The sequence below is a fragment of the Amphiura filiformis genome, chromosome 14 (assembly GCF_039555335.1).
Source record: "Amphiura filiformis chromosome 14, Afil_fr2py, whole genome shotgun sequence".
Taxonomy (NCBI): domain Eukaryota; kingdom Metazoa; phylum Echinodermata; class Ophiuroidea; order Amphilepidida; family Amphiuridae; genus Amphiura; species Amphiura filiformis.
Genome location: NC_092641.1, coordinates 44,214,117 through 44,238,741, shown reverse-complemented (window position 1 = coordinate 44,238,741; position 24,625 = coordinate 44,214,117). Strand labels below are relative to the sequence as shown.

At 38.5% G+C, this 24,625-nt stretch overlaps 2 protein-coding genes across 2 annotated transcripts in view; both read left to right on the top strand.

Moving 5' to 3' along the window:
* The window catches only part of LOC140169445 (uncharacterized), a 75,576-nt gene extending 58,086 nt beyond the window's left edge, over positions 1-17,490 (top strand). The window contains exons 24-39 of the mRNA XM_072192706.1: positions 1,531-1,719; positions 2,530-2,774; positions 4,196-4,419; positions 5,269-5,468; positions 6,175-6,300; positions 6,971-7,171; positions 7,854-8,127; positions 8,948-9,055; positions 10,284-10,478; positions 12,629-12,742; positions 13,510-13,702; positions 14,626-14,756; positions 15,533-15,757; positions 15,966-16,107; positions 16,730-16,853; positions 17,404-17,490. Coding sequence (XP_072048807.1) covers positions 1,531-1,719; positions 2,530-2,774; positions 4,196-4,419; positions 5,269-5,468; positions 6,175-6,300; positions 6,971-7,171; positions 7,854-8,127; positions 8,948-9,055; positions 10,284-10,478; positions 12,629-12,742; positions 13,510-13,702; positions 14,626-14,756; positions 15,533-15,757; positions 15,966-16,107; positions 16,730-16,853; positions 17,404-17,490 — 2,778 coding nt within the window. The remainder of the gene's footprint in view (positions 1-1,530; positions 1,720-2,529; positions 2,775-4,195; positions 4,420-5,268; positions 5,469-6,174; positions 6,301-6,970; positions 7,172-7,853; positions 8,128-8,947; positions 9,056-10,283; positions 10,479-12,628; positions 12,743-13,509; positions 13,703-14,625; positions 14,757-15,532; positions 15,758-15,965; positions 16,108-16,729; positions 16,854-17,403) is intronic.
* A 5,888-nt stretch (positions 17,491-23,378) lies between these two features.
* LOC140169444 (uncharacterized) overlaps positions 23,379-24,625 on the top strand; it is a 52,350-nt gene continuing 51,103 nt past the window's right edge. Inside the window, exons 1-2 of the mRNA XM_072192705.1 lie at positions 23,379-23,424; positions 23,929-24,034. Coding sequence (XP_072048806.1) covers positions 23,379-23,424; positions 23,929-24,034 — 152 coding nt within the window. The remainder of the gene's footprint in view (positions 23,425-23,928; positions 24,035-24,625) is intronic.

The window sequence follows — 24,625 nt, the reverse complement described above, 5'->3', positions numbered from 1 at the left end:
TGATTTGTTTCGTTATCTGGGTTACATCACAAATGTCAAGGTATGGAAAGAAAAACAAAAAATAAAGTAAGAATTTCATGTAAAGCTGAACAGTGCATATTGCAAATTCAATTAATTTCGCTAATGTCAATTTGAGGGACTCTTGATGAAGTTTTATATTATATTACATGTAATACCAATTTGAAAATTGAGATTGTAATCAAGCTGCTGCTATAATGATATCATACAGGTCATAAATCTCTCGTCTATTTTGTTGATCAAAATCGTTGTCCATTAAAGTATAACTGGTTACAATTTAATGGTTTATGTTACAGTCATTTACTTGTTGAACCAACCTGTCGTAGACAGGGCCGAATAATTTGTGCAGAAAAAATTGCAAGTTGCGTAGAAATAATTGCAAATTGTGGGGCAAAAATAGCTATATAAAATATATATTTACACCTGGGTGAAAATTATACCTATTATCAAAGCTGTCCTTTCATTTTTTGTGAGCAAAGTGGCAGAAAGTAAGTAGTAAACCCATAATATTGCTAAAACTTTGCTGAAATATGCATAGAAAAATTGAATTGCAGAGACAAATCAAATTGGGCAGAGAAAGCGAATTTACGAAAATGGTTGGGCCCTGGTAATAAGCAGACGTGACACATTGGAAATTCATTAATTTTAGTACTTTCATTAGTTAAACTTTTTAGCAAAGTTTGTGATGTTAGAATTAAAGGAATATACAGTCAGTTAAAGGAAGTCTCCAGCTGTATATTACGAGTTGAGACACAGCTGTTTTTATTTGTTTTTATAGTCCATATGAATTTGTTAAAAATAAAATTATGTGATTCCTGCTTGCTAATAATTTTCCTATCATATAAGGCATAATGTTGTTATTGCCAGAGACTTCCTCTAAGGGGGCAGGCAGGATCACTCAAAGTGGAAAATTTTAGACTTTGTTTTGTATTGTATCTTTAAAAGTAATGATGATTAAGTACATAAAAGTATATATTTTCAGAAAGGAAAGGATGCAAAGGAATCCAACTAGAATGGTAGATTTATGCAAAAACAAGTAGTTTTTGAGAAAAGTGCCAAATTTGATTTTTTTTTTCCAGTCCACCATAATTACTTATCCTAAGTATCCAAATTGACAAAAATTGCATATTCCTGTTCTAAAGACACCACAGAATTAGTAACATTTTCTCAAATTTTTGAATTTATTCTTCGCTTTAAAAAAAATGGATCAAAATTTGATTTTTTTTTAATTTGGACCAAAATTTTGGATATTTTAAGGTATGTTTTAGGTCCCCATCGTAGGTGTAATACCATGTCCATGGTTTGGCGGTTAAGTAGTGAAATGTCAGTGCTTTGAGGTCCACAGTTAAGCTAAACCCTAAACTACATAGTGTCCAGGTTTGTTAGTGAAAATGTGTAGGGGTGTGTGGGTGCAGGTGTTCAAATGTGCATGCTTGACGCATATGCAACTTAACATGTTCTTGATTATTCACTGTAGTACATGGCTTTGATTATCTGTTTGTTTGTTTTCAGGGATCAGCCTGCGAGGAATGCCCTGCTGGCTACTATTGTCCTGATCCATCACAGAGTCCTAAAATTTGTCCACTCGGTACATACTCATTAGCTGGTAATGATTCCTGTGAGCCATGTCCTGCTGCTCAATCATGCATCAATCCAGGGCAGTCACCAGTTAACTGTGAGAGTGGTACATACAGCCCACTGGTAAGTTAGTGATATTCAAGATCATTTTTATGCCTCCGCCGCGAGGCATACTGTTTTTGCAATGTCCGTCCTTCCGTCCTTCCGTGCTTCCGTGCCTCCGTCCTTCCGTCCGGATGCTATATCTCGGCCGTTTATCGGCGGATTGACTTCAGATTTTCAGGATAGGTGGGTCAGGGTCAGAAACTCTGGCTACTTTTTTTTGGGTGAGGTTCAAGGTCATATAGTGAGGTAAAAGGTCATTTGAGGTCAGGGGCCCCATTTTCCTTATTTACCTCTTTTCTCAGAGACTAGGGGCCGCACGTTCCTCAAACTTGGTGGGTGGGTGCATCTTGATCCCAGGCAGAAGAAGTTTGTATTGGTTAGTGGGTCAAGGTCACCTGAGGTCATGCAGGGGTCATTTGAGGTAAAATTAGCAAAAACTGTCATATGGCCATGAAACTTGGTAGGTACAGTCAACATTATGCCTTTGGTGGAGGCATCACGGTCGATGCTGTGCGTCGAAAACCGCGACATCCGAGAACCGCGGTCCATCTTTTTTTTCTTGTCATATGAGAATTATCTAATGTATCACTTCTCATAATCTCACTCTGTACAATGTTAATGACTTTATGAAGCTAGTGCAAACTGACATATGATATAAGGAATTGAGAGAGTGAAAAATCAGGACACATTTAGCAGGGAATGAACCCCTGTCACTTGATTTCTGGTCAAATAAACGCCCCCCGATAATTCCCGTTAAAATCCTTAGGTAAACTTAAAACTTAAAATGATCCCATGTGCAATATATTTTTTCAATCATCTTCTTTCCAGAATGACCCTATATGTCATCCATGTCCAGCCGGTCAATCTTGCACCTCATCATCAACAGCAAACTGTACAGCCGGTCAGTACAGTATCTACGGTGACCCAGATTGCCATGATTGTGATGTAGGCTATGCGTGTCCATACACTGACCAGCCGCCTATAAGATGTCAACCAGGCCAGCATACTAATGCAATACAGGGTCAGGTGGATTGTAGTAACTGTACTGCTGGCTACTATTGTCAAGATATAGCGTAAGTGTTGGTTAGGCTATTCCATTTAATATCCACACTCCACCTGTGGAAGATTTTGTAAATATCATCCACAGGGGGAGTATGAATTTCAAATGGAATGAATACATTAGGCAGCTCTGTTTGAATTTCATATGCCATCTGAAAAAGATTCAACCCGAATCTATGACAGAGGGAGGGTGAGTTTCAAATGGAGCTGCTAATATGTTCATTCACCTTGATATTCATACGCCTTGTGGAAGATATTTTCAAAATCTTCCACAGGGGTAGTGGGAATTTTAAATGGAATTGCCCATTGCTTTCTCTATGGGACTGCAAGCAGATCATATGTGTACATCCATATCAAAACGATGCACTTGTCGGCTGCTACATGTGCCTCATTTCACATAATAGCTAGGAATAAATACCAGACTCATCTCAAGTGGAGGTCAATTCAAATCATCCCCAAGTGACATGGTTATTGAATGTTCTCTGTATTAATAAGCCATGTGACTTGGGGATGATATAAAGTGACCCCCACTTGAAATGAGTCTGGTATTTATTTCCAGTTATTATGTGAAATGAGACACATGTAGCAGCCGACAAGTGCATCCTTTTGATATGGATGTACACATATGTGTTAAAAATATGTTATTTTGCAATATATATTCAAGTTTTTACATTCTTTTATCTCAGTATTTGAGCCTTCAATGCTAAGGTTGTCTCTATCATGAAAGACAAAGTATTCGTAAACACTTGTGAAAGTTCCTGCAATCTTATTGGTTCTTAGCTCTGTAATATGACACAATATACCACGGTTTGAGGCGTGCGCATCAACGCGATACATGTATATGCTATTTGAACCAATCGGAGGCGCATAGCAACAACTGGACTGATCGATTTTAAGCCGTAGGAAATTCCTTGTAAAATGTAGGATTTAATTCAATTAAAATTTGAAATACTTAAAGGAGGATTTTGTGATCCTAGCATCCTCTTTTTATGACATGTTTCAGTACATATCCACGAAAAAAGCCTATTCCCAAAATTCCATAGACAATGCGTTGTAATTTTGTTCTGGTGCACCAGAACGAAATTCAAATTTCACGATATCTTAGTTAAACGAATTAATCTGCAAGAGATATTTTGTACATAAACATTATGTAGCCAGAGGTTTCCAGCGATATAAAAATCTCAACTTTTTTTGAGAAAAGTGGGGGGATGAGGCTGTGGATCACGAAATGCCCCTTTAATATGGTTCATATTTTTATTTGAATTGAAGAGTGGTGGGCTCCAGTGCTAAAATTTCAGCTGGGTGCGCTCCATAACTGAGGGGTTGGCTCTGCCCCCTACCACCACCCACTGTAGCTACAACCCTGGTTGCTACACAAACACTGTAATGTTTTTACTAACCTATACTATAATATATGTACTTGCATTATTTACAGACTTGCTCCTGCTGCCTGTGGTACTGGAACCTACAGCTTAGACCAATACACAGAGTGTGTGGATTGTCCTGCAGGATATAATTGTCCTACAACAGATCAGCTACCTACAGCCTGTCTCCCAGGGACCTACTCTGTAGGGTCACAGACTGAGTGCACAGAGTGTGATCCAGGATATGCATGTCCGTCAACTACCGATGGGTCTGCAATGTTTGCTTGTTTACCTGGTAAGGTGGAATGAATAACCTGTAGTGGGCTATTCCAGTTGAAATGCATACACCCTCTGTGGAAGACATGACATTAATTGCCCACACAGAGAGTGTGAATTTCAGATGGGGTTACCGAAATGGATGACTCCATTTGAATTCTACACCCCCTGTGTGGGCGATTAAGGTCTTGTCTTCCATAGGGGATGTATAGATTTCAAATGCAATAGCCCTATGTTAGAATAAATGTTATACATATAATTGATTTAATTATTTGGAATACAAATAACATTGCAGAAGAGCATTATATAAAAAATATTTAAGAAGAATTGGAGCCAAGTATACCAACTTGATGGGATGGATAAGTAAATTAAGAATGAAGTAAAATAAGTGTGAGCAACCTGCAAAGGAGCAATGAAAATGGTCTATTCCAGTTGAAATCCATATACCCCTGAGGTAGACTTGACCTTAATCTCCCACACAGGGGTTGTGGATTTCAAATGAAGTCAACCCTTTTACACTACCCCTGTGGAAGATTTGTGAAATATCTGCCATTGGGGAGTATGAATTTCAAATGGAATTAACACATTAGCAGTTCCATTTGAAACTCACCCTCCTTCTGTGGAAGATTCAGGTTGAATCTTTATTAGAAGGTGTATGAAATTCAAATGGAGCTGCCTAATGTGTTCATTCCATTTGAAATTCATACTCCCCCTGTGGAAGATATTTTTAAAATCTCCCACAGGGGTAGTGTAGATTTTCAATGGAATGGCCCATTGCAGTTGATTTTCAAATTGCTTTGTTTTGTTTTTAGGCTGATATCTCAGTGAACTTCTCACAGTTTAATGTTTCTCTCCCTCCTTTTTTAAGGTACATACTCATTGGGGAACCAGTCTTATTGTATTGCCTGCTTGCCTGGTACATTCTGTCCTAATACAACCACAGATGCACACATAGGTAATTGTGCAGATGGCAGCTATTCTTATGTAGGATATCAAGCATGCACAACATGTCCAAGTGGATGGGAATGTCCTGATATAGATGGCAGTGGTAATGCACCATGTCTAAAGGTAAGAATATACAGCCGGCAGCTATTCCTTGTGAGCTATCAAGAATATCCAACTTCATCGTTGGGCAGGAAAAACCCATGTACATGTGGCCCTTGAACATATTTAAATCTAAATATTAGAATCTACTTTTAAAGGTCTAACATTGTTTACCAGGCCAACTGGCCAGGTTTGTGCTGTAACTAAATACCAGCAATTACTAAATGTTTATATTATTATTTGGTCAGGTAACCTTGTCCTTGCATACCACAATGTTCTTTTACACCTTACAGGACTTTGGCGAGTTGGACAGTTTTATTATTATGGATTTATGGTTTTTGCCATAAAATGTTGAGCTTGTGTTAATCTCTATGAATAAACACAGATGTGTTGTTAACTCTTTTAATACACATGTTCAGGAGCCAATGACGCATAGCATATTTTCCTGCCCAGCGATGACATGTTTAATTTTGGCTTGCCAATAAATCTTATATTATCTCAACATATTTTAACACCTCTTTTGATATGACAGTGTGTGACAACATGCACAACATATAGGTGCTTCCATGGTTGAAACCCACAAACTTGGGATCAGTATCATTGAGTAGGGGCATGTCATCCCACGTATTGCATTGCACATTACACAAGGATAATAAACCTATGCAGAATAACTGGTTCAACTTACTAAGTCTGTAACATTTAACATGCATATATTGTTGTTTGTTTTTAGGGTACCTATTCAGTTGGAGGTCAGATAGCATGTACTAATTGTCCAGCAGGGAAAGCATGTCCAGTGACAACAACAGATTCAGCTTATAATTGTACAGCAGGGTACTACTCAGATGGCATGCAAACTGTAAGTAGTGAAAGATGAAAATGAAAATAACTTAAATGTGAACTAATGTTGCAAAATTAGTAATTTGTGGCCACTCATCTGAGTTTACACAGAGCGCTCATCTTGACAGCGTTTACGCGCAACTACCTTTGGTGTATGCTTGCGCTATTTGAGTTCGCTAACTCACCCGCACTTATCGTCGACTCTCATGTCTACCTTCCAAAGTATGTTGTGGCAATGATGGCCTTTTGGATTTGCCACAACTGTTCAGAAGCAGTCAATGTTGCAGTGGTAACTTATCCAGAAGCCCAATTTACAGCAAAGGAAAAAGTCACCCAAAATCTCCCTAGTGGCGGCACTTTGTACTGAATTTAGCAAAGTAGTTATCCAGTTGAGTGGACAACAATAACATATTTGCTGAAATTGGCAATTTATTCATTTGCTTTCAAAAATGTTTACAGTATTGCTTAAACCAAAATCAGTCACGACCCAAATATGAAATGAAGTCACATCGTCAGGTTCATCATGCACTTGACAGTTTTCCTTACAATACGTCAATATGTGATGAACCCGACAACATAATTTCTTTCTATGAATCAAACTAGCCTATACTACCAAGAACTGAATTACATTCCTCTGTCTCAAAACTTTCAAAAAGTTTCATATATATATCACCTATTTCTTTTTTCAGCTTTGCATAGCCTGTTCACCTGGCTACGAGTGCCCCGATACAGATGACTCATCCACTATCCAAGCCTGTGATCCAGGATACTACAGTGTGGGCTTACAGACAGCCTGTACCCAATGTCCGGCAGGGTTTGCATGTCCATCATCTTATAGTAACTTTATGATTAGTTGCTATGCAGGGTCATATGCATTGGCTGGTTCGACGGTGAGTTTTTTTTTCGATTATTTCAAAAAAGAAGAAAAAAATTTGAATAAAGGACTTATTTTCTTTTTTTGTAAGAAGCACCAACTAAATTGTATTTTTAGTTTGTCCAACCTGGGAATAAAATTAAAAATCAATACATTTTTAGAAAAAAGGACCAAGAACCTGCAGTTTGAGGGTGATTTTCATACACTTATGGGTTTCATACTTTCTGCTGATTGCCGCTGAGCGGTGTGCGCTAAGCGGCAGCGCATGACTATGAAAGCCAATGTTGCCGCCATCACCGCAAAAATCGCTTCCTGCTCTCATTCGTCAGAGCGACCCCCGCCCCAAGTTGACTTGAATTCAACGATCTGCCGCTTGGGGCAAAGCGGTGAGTGATCGATATATTGCCTTGCTGATGGTCACCGCTATGCCTCTGGTGCGACTCGCGAGTGAAGCAAAATTGTTGTCAGAGTGGCAAAGCGGTAAGCGGCAGGAAAGTATGAAATGAGTTTTTGTAAACATGTTCCCGATTGTCTTTAATAACCTACAATGAAAATTAAGTGACAGGACAAAATCAAGAGCAATATTTTAGTCTGAACTAAATATTTCTTTGAAACCTTAGACTTGTGCCAAATCTTTATAGTTTATAACTGTTGTTGTTTTAAAAGATAACTGAAGACATTAATCATTTTATTTCTAGGTATGTACATCTTGTCCAGCCGGTCAGTTCTGCAATGACACCGAGACCTCACCAGAGGACTGCGCAGAAGGATACTACAGTCTCGGCGGTCAAGATTTCTGTACACCATGTCCACCTGGTTACTACTGCCCACAGAAAGATATTGATCCGGTCATATGTCCAGCTGGTTATTACAGCAATCAGTCTATGTCATCATGTTTGGAATGTGACACTGGGTATGCGTGTCCTGAAGGGAGTGAGAGTAGGAATCCAACTGATGGTGTATGCCCACAAGGTGAGGATGACTCTTGATTCCAGAAAAATACAGCAATAAATTTTTGGGATAAAAAAAGTATTATTCAGTTTAATAAAGAATTTTAGTAATTTCATAATACTTTAGTTAGTTCTAACTGGCAATAAAAGTTTAATTTTAATGTTTAGTCAATTTTTGGAAATAAGGGCCAAACTTATGCATGTTTAGAGTGTTTTTCTTATGCTTTGACAATCGAGTCCAAAGACTTGTTCTAAGACTAATTTCAGGTTATGCATTCTAATTTTTGGAAAATACATTTCATGATTTTCAGAAAGAGCAAATCACTGAATAGGCCTTTAAATAAGAAATGGCTACTATTAGCAAAAGCTGAGCTATGAAGGGTGGAGTTAGAACTTTTTGAATGACAGGTCAATAAATGTGTATCACTTGTTGGGAGTGGAATTGTGCAAAATGGCGCACATGTACTGAGATGTTGATGCATTTAATGCACAAGCCTCTGCAGGGAGAGTGCATTAGACACATCAACATCTCAGTACAAGTGCATTATTTTGTAGAATTTCTTGAGCAACAAGTGATATGCATTTATTAACCCATTTCCTACAGAAAAAATTCCCATGATTTTTGCCTTTTTTATAACAAAATTTTCACTAAATATGTGCGTGCCTGTGCATTATTTACAATTAATGATTGGTTTGCATTTTTCTAACATTTGCTCTGATTGGTTCTAAGAGTGTATAATAAAATATCCTTTGAAAGTTCAAGGTCACCAAAAATATGTATAAAATGTCCTCTTTGTTGACATATTTTTGATGTAGTATTGTACACACTTTTTATTTTTCAGGTTACTATTGTGAAGATGGTTTGAATGCCTTGGCATGTCCAGCTGGTTCCTATGGTAACAGAACAGGTGCAACTTCATCTGAGGGAGGATGCGCTACATGCCCACCTGGTAAGTGAGGAAACGTATGAGGATAATGTCGAATAAATCTCATTGGGATTTGGGAAAATAGAGTTGCTAAATTTAATAAAGATGATTGATTTTGCATTATCGATAAACTGCTTACATGAAATTTAGATGAATGTTATATTATAATTTTATCCATTCAGTTACATTAAAGGCACATTCAGTGATCACAGCGAAAGTGTAAAACAAATAGAATTGTGCGTAAATTGCTTCAAAGTGAATGATTAATTTATGAAATGAAAAATTTTGGCAATGGCAAATGGCAAAAAAAAGGAAGCCCCATTTTAATACATGTAGCTACGGTTTTTGGCTTCACTAGTAGTGACTAACAAAGGTCCAAAAAACTAAATTTGGATAATTTTTATGATTTTCCGAAAGAGCAAATCACTGAATAGATCTTGACCCGCATTGACACACCCATACATAATTATGACTACGTGCAAACCTGGACAGTGACACACACTTTTGCGTTTTTACTCTCCAACTGCAATCACACGTTTCAGTTTAAGTGCTCTTAGGTCATCTTAATTAAATCCTGTGTCTCAAAGCTTGTGAGGAATTGAAAACCTAATGCGGTTTTTTATTGTATTTTTTTATGTTTATTTTTTTATGTGTCAGTTCAAGATTTCGGACAAGAATTTTGTGCAAAATATATCCAATGTTGCAAATGTTGGAATAGTCATGATAGTAAACAAATGAAGTCACTGCTACAAACTATTCTTCTTCTCTTTTATTGTTTTTGTGTGCAAAATTTGCACAAAAACAAATCTGAAACTTTTGATCAAAAATGAATGTTGGGTTTTATTTTTGCCTTCTTGTTAAAAAAACAAATAAAAAGACATCAAAAAATAAATTTCTTGATTTTCAAAGAGGACAACGCGCATGATTTTACTAACGCATGCGGAAGCTTTGAGACACAGGATTTAATTAAGATGGCCTTACCACAGACACTTTTTTGCCCTAACATAGACTTACCATACATCTAATGTTCAGTTGGATCTATCAAAATCTATTTGTGTGTTACCAATGGGCTATTCCAGTTGAAATACATACACCCCCTATGAAAGACATGACCTTAATCTCCCACACAGGGGGTGTGAATTTCAAATGGAGTCACCCATTCAGGTAACCCCATTTGAAATTCACACTCCCTGTGTGGAAGATTATGTTATGCCTTCCACACACAACAATCATTACATATTTTCATTTTCAGGTTATTACTGCCCACAAGCTCCAGTGATAGGCACACCAACGGTAGAGTACATCTGCCCAAGAGGTTACTATTGCCCAGAAGGCACAGAATTTGGCACCCAGTATGGATGTGACCATGGCACATATGGAGTGAAGCAAGGAGCGGATAAACAAGGGGATTGCTATGATTGCCCTGCTGGAAGATACTGTCCATTAGGTAAGTAATATAATTGAAATAAATTGTAATTTTGTGATCCTAACATCCTAGATATCCATGAAAAAAGCATATTCCCAAAATTTCAATTTTGGGGTTGTGAGTTCTGCATGATTATGTGTATTACACTGCTCAATAGACGGTATGTTGTAATTTTGTTCTGGTGTACCAGAACGTTATTTAAATTTCCCAATATTTTTGCTAAACAAATTAATTTAAACTAAATCTAAACTAAACAAATTTTGTGTACACAAACATTATGTACTACTTTTGTGCTCAACAGAGCTGGAGTTGGACCCACCCACATTTGAGCCCATGATGCAAATACTGTGCATTCACTGGGGTTTCCTACATGTATGGTATAAAAATCTCAACTTTTTTTGAGAAAAGTGGGGGATGATGCTGTGGATCACGAAATGCCCTTTTAATTCAACATTTAAGTTGTAGCCATAGCACAGATTTTGCATCATGGCTTCAAATTTGTGCCCAGCAGCTCAGTTGAGCATAAAAGTAGTGTATTTAAGGGAAGGGGTATGAACGCTTGGACAGTATTCATTGTGGGACATTAGAGGACATCAGACATATCGAATTGCATTCTGAATACGAAGAATGTTCTTCTGATATCAAGTAATTTTGATTTTTTGAAATTCGCAATGTATTACACATTTTATGGCAAATCATAAAAAATTGATATTTTTGATATTTAACAGTACTCGAAGTAAACTTAATAAATCTGATGATTTATACTTAAAGTGTATGTAGGTGGGATGAAAAGCCGAGGATCAATTGAAAAATTTTACCTTTGGTATTGAAGATATGGATTTTTTTCCCAAAACACCAAATAAAATTAGAGCTTTTTGGGAAAAAAATCTTCAATATGAAAGGTCAAAATTTTCAATTGATCGTCGGCTTTTCCTCCCAGCTACATACACTTTAAGAATATATCATTAGATTTATAAAATTTACTTCGAGGACTGTTATATATCAAAATTTGAAAAAATATCAATTTTTTATAATTTGTCATAAAATTTGTATTATATCGTGAATTTCAAAAAATGAAAATTATTTGATATCAGATATACATGCTTCGTATTCAGAATGCAATTCGATATGTCTGAGGTGCTCTCATGTCCCCTACAAAATACTGTCGAAACGCTCAAAACGCTCATTCCAGATCCCTTAAGGTCAGTGTGAAAGACTTATTTGTTGCACAGTATGGTCTGTGTTATAGGGTTAGCTTGAGAGCTGTATTGTGCTATTCCAGTTAAAATATGTATACCCTCTATAGAAGACATGACCTTAATCTTCCACACAGGGAGTGTGAATTACAAATGGGGTTACCTGAATAGGGGGTGGATGGATTTCAACTGGAGAGCTGAACTTTGGTTTAGGATATGGTGTGACTCGGTTGTTTGCCATGTAAGATAGAATGGTTGATGTGCTGGTGAACGTGTTGATATTGATGATGACAATGATGATGAGATGAAGACCTTGACTGGTGATGATGATAATGCCAGTGTCGATGAAGATGGTGGCGATGGTGATAAAGAATGATGACCACAGTGAAGTTTACAATGACAACAAATCTGGACTGGCGACAATGATAATGATGATGGTGGTGATAATGATGTTGGTAGTGGTGATGACAAATACAATAGTGGTAGTGATGGTGAAGATGGATGGTAGTGGTTGTTATGGTAATGAAGATGACAGTGGTTAATGGCAGCGGGAACAATGGCAGTGTTGGTCCCATGGATGAAAAAGATATCGTGTCCAAGCAGTCAAAGTCTCAGCATCGCCCGATAATGAGGGCTGATTGTTCATGAAATGCGACAGACTTAACGCATATTTTACGTTATATCGCGAAGATACGCAAAGCTCTATTGCGTATACGCAAAAGCACGCAACGCTGGTGTGATTGTTAGACACGGCATGATCGAACAATCCACCCTCATGAATATATGAGAATTCACAGCATACAATGCGCAGGGACTTTGAATGTTGATACATGGTCTGTAGTAGTCTGTGGTTTGTCCATAAAGAAGAGTTCTTACACTTGTATAAAATTTTGACCCTTCTGAACTTTTAATAATTAAAATATCACATCATCATTGCTGCAACAAATCTCACTTTTTTTTTCATTTACCATACAGGATCTAGTGAACCTCGAATATGTCCTAAAGGTCACTACTGTCCCCCTACTACACAGAATTACGAGGACTTCCCATGTCCAGGAGGCACATTCACTGAAGAAGAGGGCGCTACAGGTAGGTGTCATTCAGGGTTGCTAGGATGTCAGCCCACAGTTACAGTGATTTGGAAGGAATGTGCTATTCCAGTTGAAATCCACACACCCCTTATGGAAGACATGATATTAATCGCCCACACAGGGGTGTAGATTTCAAATGGAGTCACCCATTTAGGTGACCTCATTTGAAATTCACACTCCCTTTGTGGAATATTAAATTTGTGTCTTCCGTAGGAGGTGTATGGATTTCAACTGGAATAGCGCAATCCTTTGTCGTCTGCTAACTTTGTGTGTTATTCGTGTTATTGATGAATGAAAAACATAGTTTTCAAAAATTTCTGGACTCAAGAAAATGTTTGTGTGTGACTTTGGTCGTGAACAATTGTGTGACTTCCGAGGTGCCCCATGTCTTTCTGAATCATTGTGACATGATCACGCGCCAATTGTTTTAAAAATTTGTAGTAAACATTCAGACATGGTAAAAAGGTTGGTTAAATTGGAGGTAACTATGTAGAATCGGTACACCCAGATTTTGGGGGGTAAAGTCCGATAAAAATTAAGATATTATTTTGCAGTCTTAAACAAAGAATGTTGATGATTGAGAGCATCAGTCTTAACAGTGAGGTAGCAAATGATCCTACTGGGACAGACAGACACACCACAATCTTTTCCAGCAGGGACATTTAATCCTATGGTTGGATAGGATGGGATTTTGTGGGAGCTGGTCTAAAAATGAGTACTGATATAAATAAGTAACCTTATAACATAATTTACTGTCTTTTTCAGCTCAAGAATCTTGCAAGACATGTCCTGAGGGTTACTATTGTCCTACCGGGACAGACACACCCCAATCTTGTCCTGCAGGGACATTTAATCCAATGGTAGGACAGGATGCAGAGGGTGATTGTGCAGACTGTACTGCTGGGTTTGCCTGTACTACAGTTGGTCTGGTTGAACCTGATACACCATGCAGTCAAGGGTAAGTCGCCAAAAATTAAGGTCCACACTTCCACACTTATTCGAATAGTCACAATACTATATAAAGATTAAAACCTGGAGTCCAAACATATGTGTAATATGTTCGGGATATCCAGAAGTGAAATCTGTAATGTGTTGGGGGATATATGGGAAACTAAGAAAGCTCCCTTCGTCTAGCAAGTTAAAATGATATAAATAGCATCAATACTTATCAAGATATGGATAAATTTGTAAATGATACATTGACATTTTTGCCTAATTTCTATTTACTTTGAATAGGGATTATCCTAGTTCAACTGTTATTTATTGATTAAATAAACCTCTTTTTGATAAGTGCTTTCAAGGATTTGAAAGTCCACTTGGTCCCACAGTCAAATACCATGAAAGTAGGTATTCCAAAATTTGATTTTTTTAAATGGGAATGTCATCTTTAAAGGCCTATAACTCAAAAACATGTCTAGTGACTTGTTCCGGGTTTTGTTGGAGCTGGTCACATGTAGCAGCTTTCATCTTGAGATCTGGGTTTACAGCCATTTGGTAGTAATAGTGTAATTGGGTTGTCTGACCGCAAGTGGCTGTTATATTTTATCACTCAAACTCAGATAGCAAACTTACGGGTTTGAAGCCTGCCAACAACCAAACCTGTAAGCTTACTGCTTACGGAATTTGTGTGCATGTATGATTTAATCAAAGTGAAATTCCTGGACCTATTCCTACAATGCACTGATAGTGTGGGAACAGCGCTACCGTGGTAACCACACATCTGGTTTAAAAAAATCAATTTAGAACATCAAATTTCAGGATGGTAATGAGAAAAATAGGATCTATTATACATTGTATCTCATCAACAATGATTTAAATCAGGGGAATGAGGCTGTTGATCGGTTCACGAACCTTTAAAGTTGTTTGATTTGTTTGTTTCAGTCATTTCTGTCCCGAGGGCAGTGACAGTGCTACAGCCAATCCATGCCCAGCTGGTACCTACACAGACTATTACAACCTGACCTCTGCATTCCAGTGTGATACATGCATTGAACAGTATGCATGCTATCTTGGTAAGTGGTAAAACCATCAGAAAACAAAATTAACCCCCTGAGCACTACCTGCCGATCTAACATTGGCTCTGGTTGGTCAATTACATGATATCTTCACTTTAATCACCAATCAGAATGGAGCTTTGCAAATAATTCACCCCAATTTTTTTGCGAGGTGAAATCATTTTAACAATGTTGCTGATTGGTCCAATTGATAATGAAAACTTCTTTTTGGCCAATTGGCAGGTAGTTCTCATGGGGTTAATGTATAAACATTTTATATCCCCAATAAGTTTCACCCACCAGCAAAAAGGAGATTTTATTCCAAATATTTTCTCCAAAGCCAGTGTTTCAGGAAAAATATACCTTTATATACAAATATTTTGAAAAGAGAAAACCTTACTCCGACTCACAGTAGCATCCACATATGACTAGTTTGGTTTTGGTTTAAAATTGCTCTGCGATTTGCTACTAACAGGAAGTTGAAAGCTCCACCCCAAGTGAGCTTATTTGGAACTGTGTGAATAACAAAATTATCTAATCAAGTTAAGATTCATCAGGAAACATCTCTCACCAAAAAGATCCCATTTATAAACACCCAATGCCCCCCTCCCTAACTTAATTTAGGTCTAAACAGTCTGTTTGCTCTAACAGAATGCCATAAATAAAAAAATCATGTTGTCACCCAATGACCTCGTAATTATATTTCATATTTTGCTCTCACCAATTGCCCCTTACTGTGAAATCTTTATATTTTTCTTTCATAATTTTAAAGTCTCAAAATGTATTTTTTACAGGAACCGGTGGTCAACAGCAGCCACCTGAGATTTGTGCACAAGGCCATTATTGTCCACTGGGCACCCAGCATTCAGACCAGTACCCATGTCCAGCAGGTACTTGGACCAATCAGACCAATCTGGCTGCTTCTGCAGAGTGTTATGTGTGTCCCAGGGGATACTATTGTTTGGAAGCATCTACTGAACCAACTGCATTGTGTCCTACTGGTCACTATTGTCCTGCAGGTAAGGCCAGATAAATACAATATTGTGTTTTTTAAGCTGAATTTATGCTCGTTTTCTTTTCTGCAATCTCACGCATGCTCAGTGTTTACTTCTATTTAAAGAGCATCAAGCCAATCATTTACTATAAATCACTGAGGCAAAAACAGCGTCACTTGTATCAATTTATAAAATATTGATTTATATGTGTTTTCAAAACTTTCAACTTTAGGAACTGAGTCGGATACGCAATACCCATGTCATGCTGGATCTTACAGCAACAACCAAGGCAACATTAGATGGGAGCAGTGTGAGGACTGCACAGAAGGGCATTATTGCCCACAAGGCTCATCGCTGCCTACTGCATGTCCAGCGTAAGTAATAATAATACCAATAATACCAAAGATTTGGTTTTACTCCATTTTACTAATATTTTGTATGAAAAAATACCTAATGACAATTTTACTGACTTAAGGTTATCAGGTTAAATATCACAGATATATTTGGTAGGTCATGTGGTTCTTGAGTTATGTTGTAAAGAGGGCTGAAACAACAACACTTTTGTAAAACGTACATAACTCATTAACAACAATAAATTAAGCAAGTTTTCAAGGTATAGGATTTGTAGAATGATGTTTTGCAAAAATCAAGGTGTTATTTTTCAATAATATATGGATCTAGATAATGAAAATTGATTTTTTTAGTTGCTTCGACCAACAATACCTCGTCTACCCTTAACCTTCACCTTGAAGCCAATCCTCCAAATTTTAACTTTTTTAACCCTTTTGCTAGAATCACTGATAGAGCCTTTAAACCCTGACATTGAAAATCATCATTTCCCAGGAAAACAGCATGGATAGTCTTGCAAATATGGGCTAATTTCCCTTAAGCCATCCATATGTCATGCAATAGTAGGGCTACAACTTGTATCTGCTGGTCAATTTATATTCAAAGTGTGGCTTTCACTTTAACACTTGTCTCTGATATATTTTGCAGTGGTACATACCGTGATGAACTAGAAGGCCAGAATGTTAACGACTGCTCCAGTTGTACTGCTGGTTACTACTGTAATGGAACTGGCAACACTGATCCAACGCCATGTGGTAAAGGAGCATACTCAGTAAGTCATTCTTGGCAGAAAAAGCTGCCCTTAAAACACTTACTTTGTTCTTTTTTTGTTTTAAAGAACATTTTTGACCCATCGCATCGAAATGCAGCAGTTGTTGGAAGCTTCAATTTTAAAGACCATAATGAAAATGTAAAACTATAAGGAATTTGTACCATATTTGTGACATGAAATCACATGTTACATAATCTGGCATCAGCAGGGTGAGAGGCCATGTTAAAGTATAAAAGCAGCTTTATAACTTTGGTTAAGAAATCTGGAAGTTCATTTTTGGAGACAAACTTGTGGGCGAAGTGCAAGACCATGGTAAGGGCAGTAGAATGTAATAGCTGCCTTATGTCAAACACCTATTGTATAAGTTCTCAGACTTGAATGTCACAACACTAAAAATGTATGTTTTTGGCCATTAATTCATATATTTGGTCAAATAGTGAAATTCAACTTTCATTACTGTATTTTTCTGGAATGGGGAGTAGGGCTAATTTTGCACAAGTGAAGTGCTTGTTATCACCAGCCTTCAAGTGATTTTTTCTCTGTATTGCAGGATACAGGTGCTGATGAGTGTACCACCTGTGAGGCAGGTCACTACTGTGACATTACAACAACTAGTAGAGATGACATGTTCAAGTGATTTTTTCTCTGTCTATTGCAGGATACAGGTGCTGATGAGTGTACCACCTGTGAGGCAGGTCACTACTGTGACAGTACAACAACTAGTAGAGATGATATGTTTGCATACAAGATATGCCCTGCTGGAATGTTCTGTAACTACAGCAGAGTTATTGCTCCGGACTTGGAGAATGATCCGTGCCCTATGGGATCCTACTGCTTGAGCGGTGATAAGGTAAGCTAGTTATTCAACTTGATTACACCCTTTCTTCAAATTAGCACTTCTTGGAACTCCTGTAACTTATATCTGTTTAAGGACTTGGATAGTGACATTTTCACACATTTTTTGCTTGACCTGAGATCACATCAGGCACACTAAATTGCATTCTGAATACAAGGAATGTCCTTCTAATATGAAATAGTTTTTTGAAATTTGTGATATAAAACAAAAATGTACGAGGGGGTATCCAAAAGTTTTTGACATCACCTAGAAGGAAAAGAGCTATAGTGATGAAATTTTGTCAGTGTAATCACTGGTCCTTATGTACATTATGGTCCAAAAATGGTCTCATAAGTATGTTTAATTTTTTACAGGTGGCGCTATGATGGGCAGTAGGCGCATAACCTTTTCATGATAAGATCCTCCACTTTCTTGTGTTTCTTCACTGTGGCCGCATTATCCGTAAATGATTGACGCCCACTTCTTGGCTCATATGTGAGGGACATGTGGCCAGTTTGGAAAAAAGCAACAGTGCCATATGATGGGCAATCATCACTGTAGATAGCTTTCATTTCATCATAGTTTTTCTGAGCATTGTAGGCCTAACCCTCCAAATGCAGGAACTTAATCACGCTGCGTGCCTCAATTTTCACCATCTTGCAGGTTATGCGCCTACTGCCCATCTAGCGCCATCTGTAAAGAAAGTAAACATACTTATGAGACCATTTTTGGACCATAATGTACATAAGGACCAGTGATTACACTGACAAAATTTCATCAATATAGCTCTTTTCCTTCTGGGTGATGTCAAAAACTTTTGGATACCCCCTCGTATATCTTCAATATGAAAGGTCACAATTTCCAAATGATGGATGGCTTTGCCTCCCAGCTACAGACACTTTAAGTACGTATTATTATATTTATAACTTTTATTTCTACATTTGTTAAATGTCAAAAATGTCAAAAAGTTCAATTTTTACTAATTTTTCATAAAATTTGTATTGTATCGTGAATGTCAAAAAAAAAATCAAAATTATTTGATATCAGAAGTACATTCCTCTAATCCAGAATGCAATTTGATATTTCTGATGTGCTCTCATGTCCCACAAAAAAATACAGTGCAAAGGAGGGTGACCGACCCCTCATTTTTGAAATATTGACCTGTAAAAAAGCATAAAATACTAGCTGAATACAGCAAAATCATCTTGGCATATAGTATTATAATCATTTATGGTTCTGACTTTTGTTCTATGGTATAAATGTCCAGCTTGTCAAGCATATTCTTGTCAAATAGATTGTCCCCTGATTTGATAAATATTTAAGTAAAAAAAACCCCAAAACCTGCATTCCATGTTAGGCTTTCATTTTAAGAAGGGCTTTGAGACAAACTATTAAATTAAGATGGCCTTACCTGCATGGACTACCCAGAACAAATTGAATAACATGCCAGTTTACGTTTTTGTAACAAAACTATATATTTGTTTGTTTGTTTTATTGATTGATTTATTTGTTTTTTGTTTGTTTTAATCATAGGATCCATGGCCTAGAGCTTGTCCTATCAGCACATACAGTGATGAAATAGGACTAATACAGGAATCAGAGTGTCAGACATGTCCAGCAGGACAGTACTGTACACCAGCAGGTCTAACTGCACCGGTAGGGCATTTCACTATTAAGTCTTCATAAATCTACTGGATAACCAAGAGCTTGTCCTATCAGCACATACAGTGATGAAATAGGACTAATACAGGAATCAGAGTGTCAGACATGTCCAGCAGGACAGTACTGTACACCAGCGGGTCTAACTGCACCGGTAAGTCATTTCACTATTAAGTCTTCATAAATCTACTGGATAACCAAGAGGTTGTCCTATCGGCACATACAGTGATGAAATAGGGCTAATACAGGAATCAGAGTGTCAGACATGTCCAGCAGGACAGTACTGTACACCAGCAGGTCTAACTGCACCGGTAAGACATTTCACTATTAAGTCTCCATAAATCTACTGGATAACCAAGAGCTTGTCCTATCAGCACATACAGTGATGAAATAGGACTAATACAGGAATCAGAGTGTCAGACATGTCCAGCAGGACAGTACTGTACACCAGCAGGTCTAACTGCACCGGTAAGTCATTTCACTATTAAGTCTCCATAAATCTACTGAATAACCAAGAGCTTGTCCTATTGGCACATACAGTGATGAAATAGGACTAATACAGGAATCAGAGTGTCAGACATGTCCAGCAGGACAGTACTGTACACCAGCAGGTCTAACTGCACCGGTAAGTCATTTCACTATTAAGTCTCCATAAATCTACTGGATAACCAAGAGCTTGTCCTATTGGCACATACAGTGATGAAATAGGACTAATACAGGAATCAGAGTGTCAGACATGTCCAGCAGGACAGTACTGTACACCAGCAGGTCTAACTGCACCGGTAAGTCATTTCACTATTAAGTCTCCATAAATCTACTGGATAACCAAGAGCTTGTCCTATCGGCACATACAGTGATGAAATAGGGCTAATACAGGAATCAGTGTCAGACATGTCCAGCAGGACAGTACTGTACACCAGCAGGTCTAACTGCACCGGTAAGTCATTTCACTATTAAGTCTTCATAAATCTACTGGATAACCAAGAGCTTGTCCTATCGGCACATACAGTGATGAAATAGGACTAATACAGGAATCAGAGTGTCAGACATGTCCAGCAGGACAGTACTGTACACCAGCAGGTCTAACTGCACCGGTAAGTCATTTCACTATTAAGTCTCCATAAATCTACTGAATAACCAAGAGCTTGTCCTATCGGCACATACAGTGATGAAATAGGACTAATACAGGAATCAGAGTGTCAGACATGTCCAGCAGGACAATACTGTACACCGGCAGGTCTAACTGCACCGGTAAGTCATTTCACTATTAAGTCTTCATAAATCTACTGAATAACCAAGAGCTTGTCCTATCGGCACATACAGTGATGAAATAGGACTAATACAGGAATCAGAGTGTCAGACATGTCCAGCAGGACAGTACTGTACACCAGCAGGTCTAACTGCACCGGTAAGTCATTTCACTATTAAGTCTTCATAAATCTACTGAATAACCAAGAGCTTGTCCTATCGGCACATACAGTGATGAAATAGGACTAATACAGGAATCAGAGTGTCAGACATGTCCAGCAGGACAGTACTGTACACCAGCAGGTCTAACTGCACCGGTAAGTCATTTCACTATTAAGTCTCCATAAATCTACTGGATAACCAAGAGCTTGTCCTATCGGCACATACAGTGATGAAATAGGACTAATACAGGAATCAGAGTGTCAGACATGTCCAGCAGGACAGTACTGTACACCAGCAGGTCTAACTGCACCGGTAAGTCATTTCACTATTAAGTCTCCATAAATCTACTGGATAACCAAGAGCTTGTCCTATCGGCACATACAGTGATGAAATAGGACTAATACAGGAATCAGAGTGTCAGACATGTCCAGCAGGACAGTACTGTACACCAGCAGGTCTAACTGCACCGGTAAGTCATTTCACTATTAAGTCTTCATAAATCTACTGGATAACCAAGAGCTTGTCCTATTGGCACATACAGTGATGAAATAGGATTAATACAGGAATCAGAGTGTCAGACATGTCCAGCAGGACAATACTGTACACCGGCAGGTCTAACTGCACCGGTAAGTCATTTCACTATTAAGTCTTCATAAATCTACTGAATAACCAAGAGCTTGTCCTATCAGCACATACAGTGATGAAATAGGATTAATACAGGAATCAGAGTGTCAGACATGTCCAGCAGGACAATACTGTACACCGGCAGGTCTAACTGCACCGGTAAGTCATTTCACTATTAAGTCTTCATAAATCTACTGGATAACCAAGAGCTTGTCCTATCAGCACATACAGTGATGAAATAGGATTAATACAGGAATCAGAGTGTCAGACATGTCCAGCAGGACAGTACTGTACACCAGCGGGTCTAACTGCACCGGTAAGTCATTTCACTATTAAGTCTTCATAAATCTACTGAATAACCAAGAGCTTGTCCTATCAGCACATACAGTGATGAAATAGGATTAATACAGGAATCAGAGTGTCAGACATGTCCAGCAGGACAGTACTGTACACCAGCAGGTCTAACTGCACCGGTAAGTCATTTCACTATTAAGTCTCCATAAATCTACTGTATAACCAAGAGGTTGTCCTATCAGCACATACAGTGATGAAATAGGATTAATACAGGAATCAGAGTGTCAGACATGTCCAGCAGGACAGTACTGTACACCAGCAGGTCTAACTGCACCGGTAAGTCATTTCACTATTAAGTCTCCATAAATCTACTGAATAACCAAGAGCTTGTCCTATCAGCACATACAGTGATGAAATAGGACTAATACAGGAATCAGAGTGTCAGACATGTCCAGCAGGACAGTACTGTACACCAGCAGGTCTAACTGCACCGGTAAGTCATTTCACTATTAAGTCTCCATAAATCTACTGAATAACCAAGAGCTTGTCCTATCAGCACATACAGTGATGAAATAGGATTAATACAGGAATCAGAGTGTCAGACATGTCCAGCAGGACAGTACTGTACACCAGCAGGTCTAACTGCACCGGTAAGTCATTTCACTATTAAGTCTCCATAAATCTACTGGATAACCAAGAGCTTGTCCTATTGGCACATACAGTGATGAAATAGGACTAATACAGGAATCAGAGTGTCAGACATGTCCAGCAGGACAGTACTGTACACCAGCAGGTCTAACTGCACCGGTAAGTCATTTCACTATTAAGTCTCCATAAATCTACTGGATAACCAAGAGCTTGTCCTATTGGCACATACAGTGATGAAATAGGACTAATACAGGAATCAGAGTGTCAGACATGTCCAGCAGGACAGTACTGTACACCAGCAGGTCTAACTGCACCGGTAAGTCATTTCACTATTAAGTCTCCATAAATCTACTGGATAACCAAGAGCTTGTCCTATCAGCACATACAGTGATGAAATAGGACTAATACAGGAATCAGAGTGTCAGACATGTCCAGCAGGACAGTACTGTACACCAGCAGGTCTAACTGCACCGGTAAGTCATTTCACTATTAAGTCTCCATAAATCTACTGAATAACCAAGAGCTTGTCCTATTGGCACATACAGTGATGAAATAGGACTAATACAGGAATCAGAGTGTCAGACATGTCCAGCAGGACAGTACTGTACACCAGCAGGTCTAACTGCACCGGTAAGTCATTTCACTATTAAGTCTCCATAAATCTACTGAATAACCAAGAGCTTGTCCTATTGGCACATACAGTGATGAAATAGGACTAATACAGGAATCAGAGTGTCAGACATGTCCAGCAGGACAGTACTGTACACCAGCAGGTCTAACTGCACCGGTAAGTCATTTCACTATTAAGTCTCCATAAATCTACTGGATAACCAAGAGCTTGTCCTATCGGCACATACAGTGATGAAATAGGACTAATACAGGAATCAGAGTGTCAGACATGTCCAGCAGGACAGTACTGTACACCAGCAGGTCTAACTGCACCGGTAAGTCATTTCACTATTAAGTCTCCATAAATCTACTGGATAACCAAGAGCTTGTCCTATCGGCACATACAGTGATGAAATAGGACTAATACAGGAATCAGAGTGTCAGACATGTCCAGCAGGACAGTACTGTACACCGGCAGGTCTAACTGCACCGGTAAGTCATTTCACTATTAAGTCTCCATAAATCTACTGGATAACCAAGAGCTTGTCCTATTGGCACATACAGTGATGAAATAGGATTAATACAGGAATCAGAGTGTCAGACATGTCCAGCAGGACAATACTGTACACCAGCAGGTCTAACTGCACCGTCTCCATAAATAAATCTACTGGATAACCAAGAGCTTGTCCTATCGGCACATACAGTGATGAAATAGGACTAATACAGGAATCAGAGTGTCAGACATGTCCAGCAGGACAGTACTGTACACCGGCCGGTGTACCTGCACTCTTAAGTCATTTCACTATTAAGTCTCCATAAATCTACTGGATAACCAAGAGCTTGTCCTATCGGCACATACAGTGATGAAATAGGACTAATACAGGAATCAGAGTGTCAGACATGTCCAGCAGGACAATACTGTACACCAGCAGGTCTAACTGCACCGGTAAGTCATTTCACTATTAAGTCTCCATAAATCTACTGGATAACCAAGAGCTTGTCCTATCGGCACATACAGTGATGAAATAGGACTAATACAGGAATCAGAGTGTCAGACATGTCCAGCAGGACAGTACTGTACACCGGCAGGTCTAACTGCACCGTAAGTCATTTCACTATTAAGTCTCCATAAATCTACTGGATAACCAAGAGCTTGTCCTATTGGCACATACAGTGATGAAATAGGACTAATACAGGAATCAGAGTGTCAGACATGTCCAGCAGGACAGTACTGTACACCAGCGGGTCTAACTGCACCGGTAAGTCATTTCACTATTAAGTCTCCATAAATCTACTGGATAACCAAGAGCTTGTCCTATCGGCACATACAGTGATGAAATAGGACTAATACAGGAATCAGAGTGTCAGACATGTCCAGCAGGACAGTACTGTACACCAGCCGGTCTAACTGCACCGGTAAGTCATTTCACTATTAAGTCTCCATAAATCTACTGGATAACCAAGAGCTTGTCCTATCGGCACATACAGTGATGAAATAGGATTAATACAGGAATCAGAGTGTCAGACATGTCCAGCAGGACAGTACTGTACACCAGCAGGTCTAACTGCACCGGTAAGTCATTTCACTATTAAGTCTCCATAAATCTACTGGATAACCAAGAGCTTGTCCTATCGGCACATACAGTGATGAAATAGGATTAATACAGGAATCAGAGTGTCAGACATGTCCAGC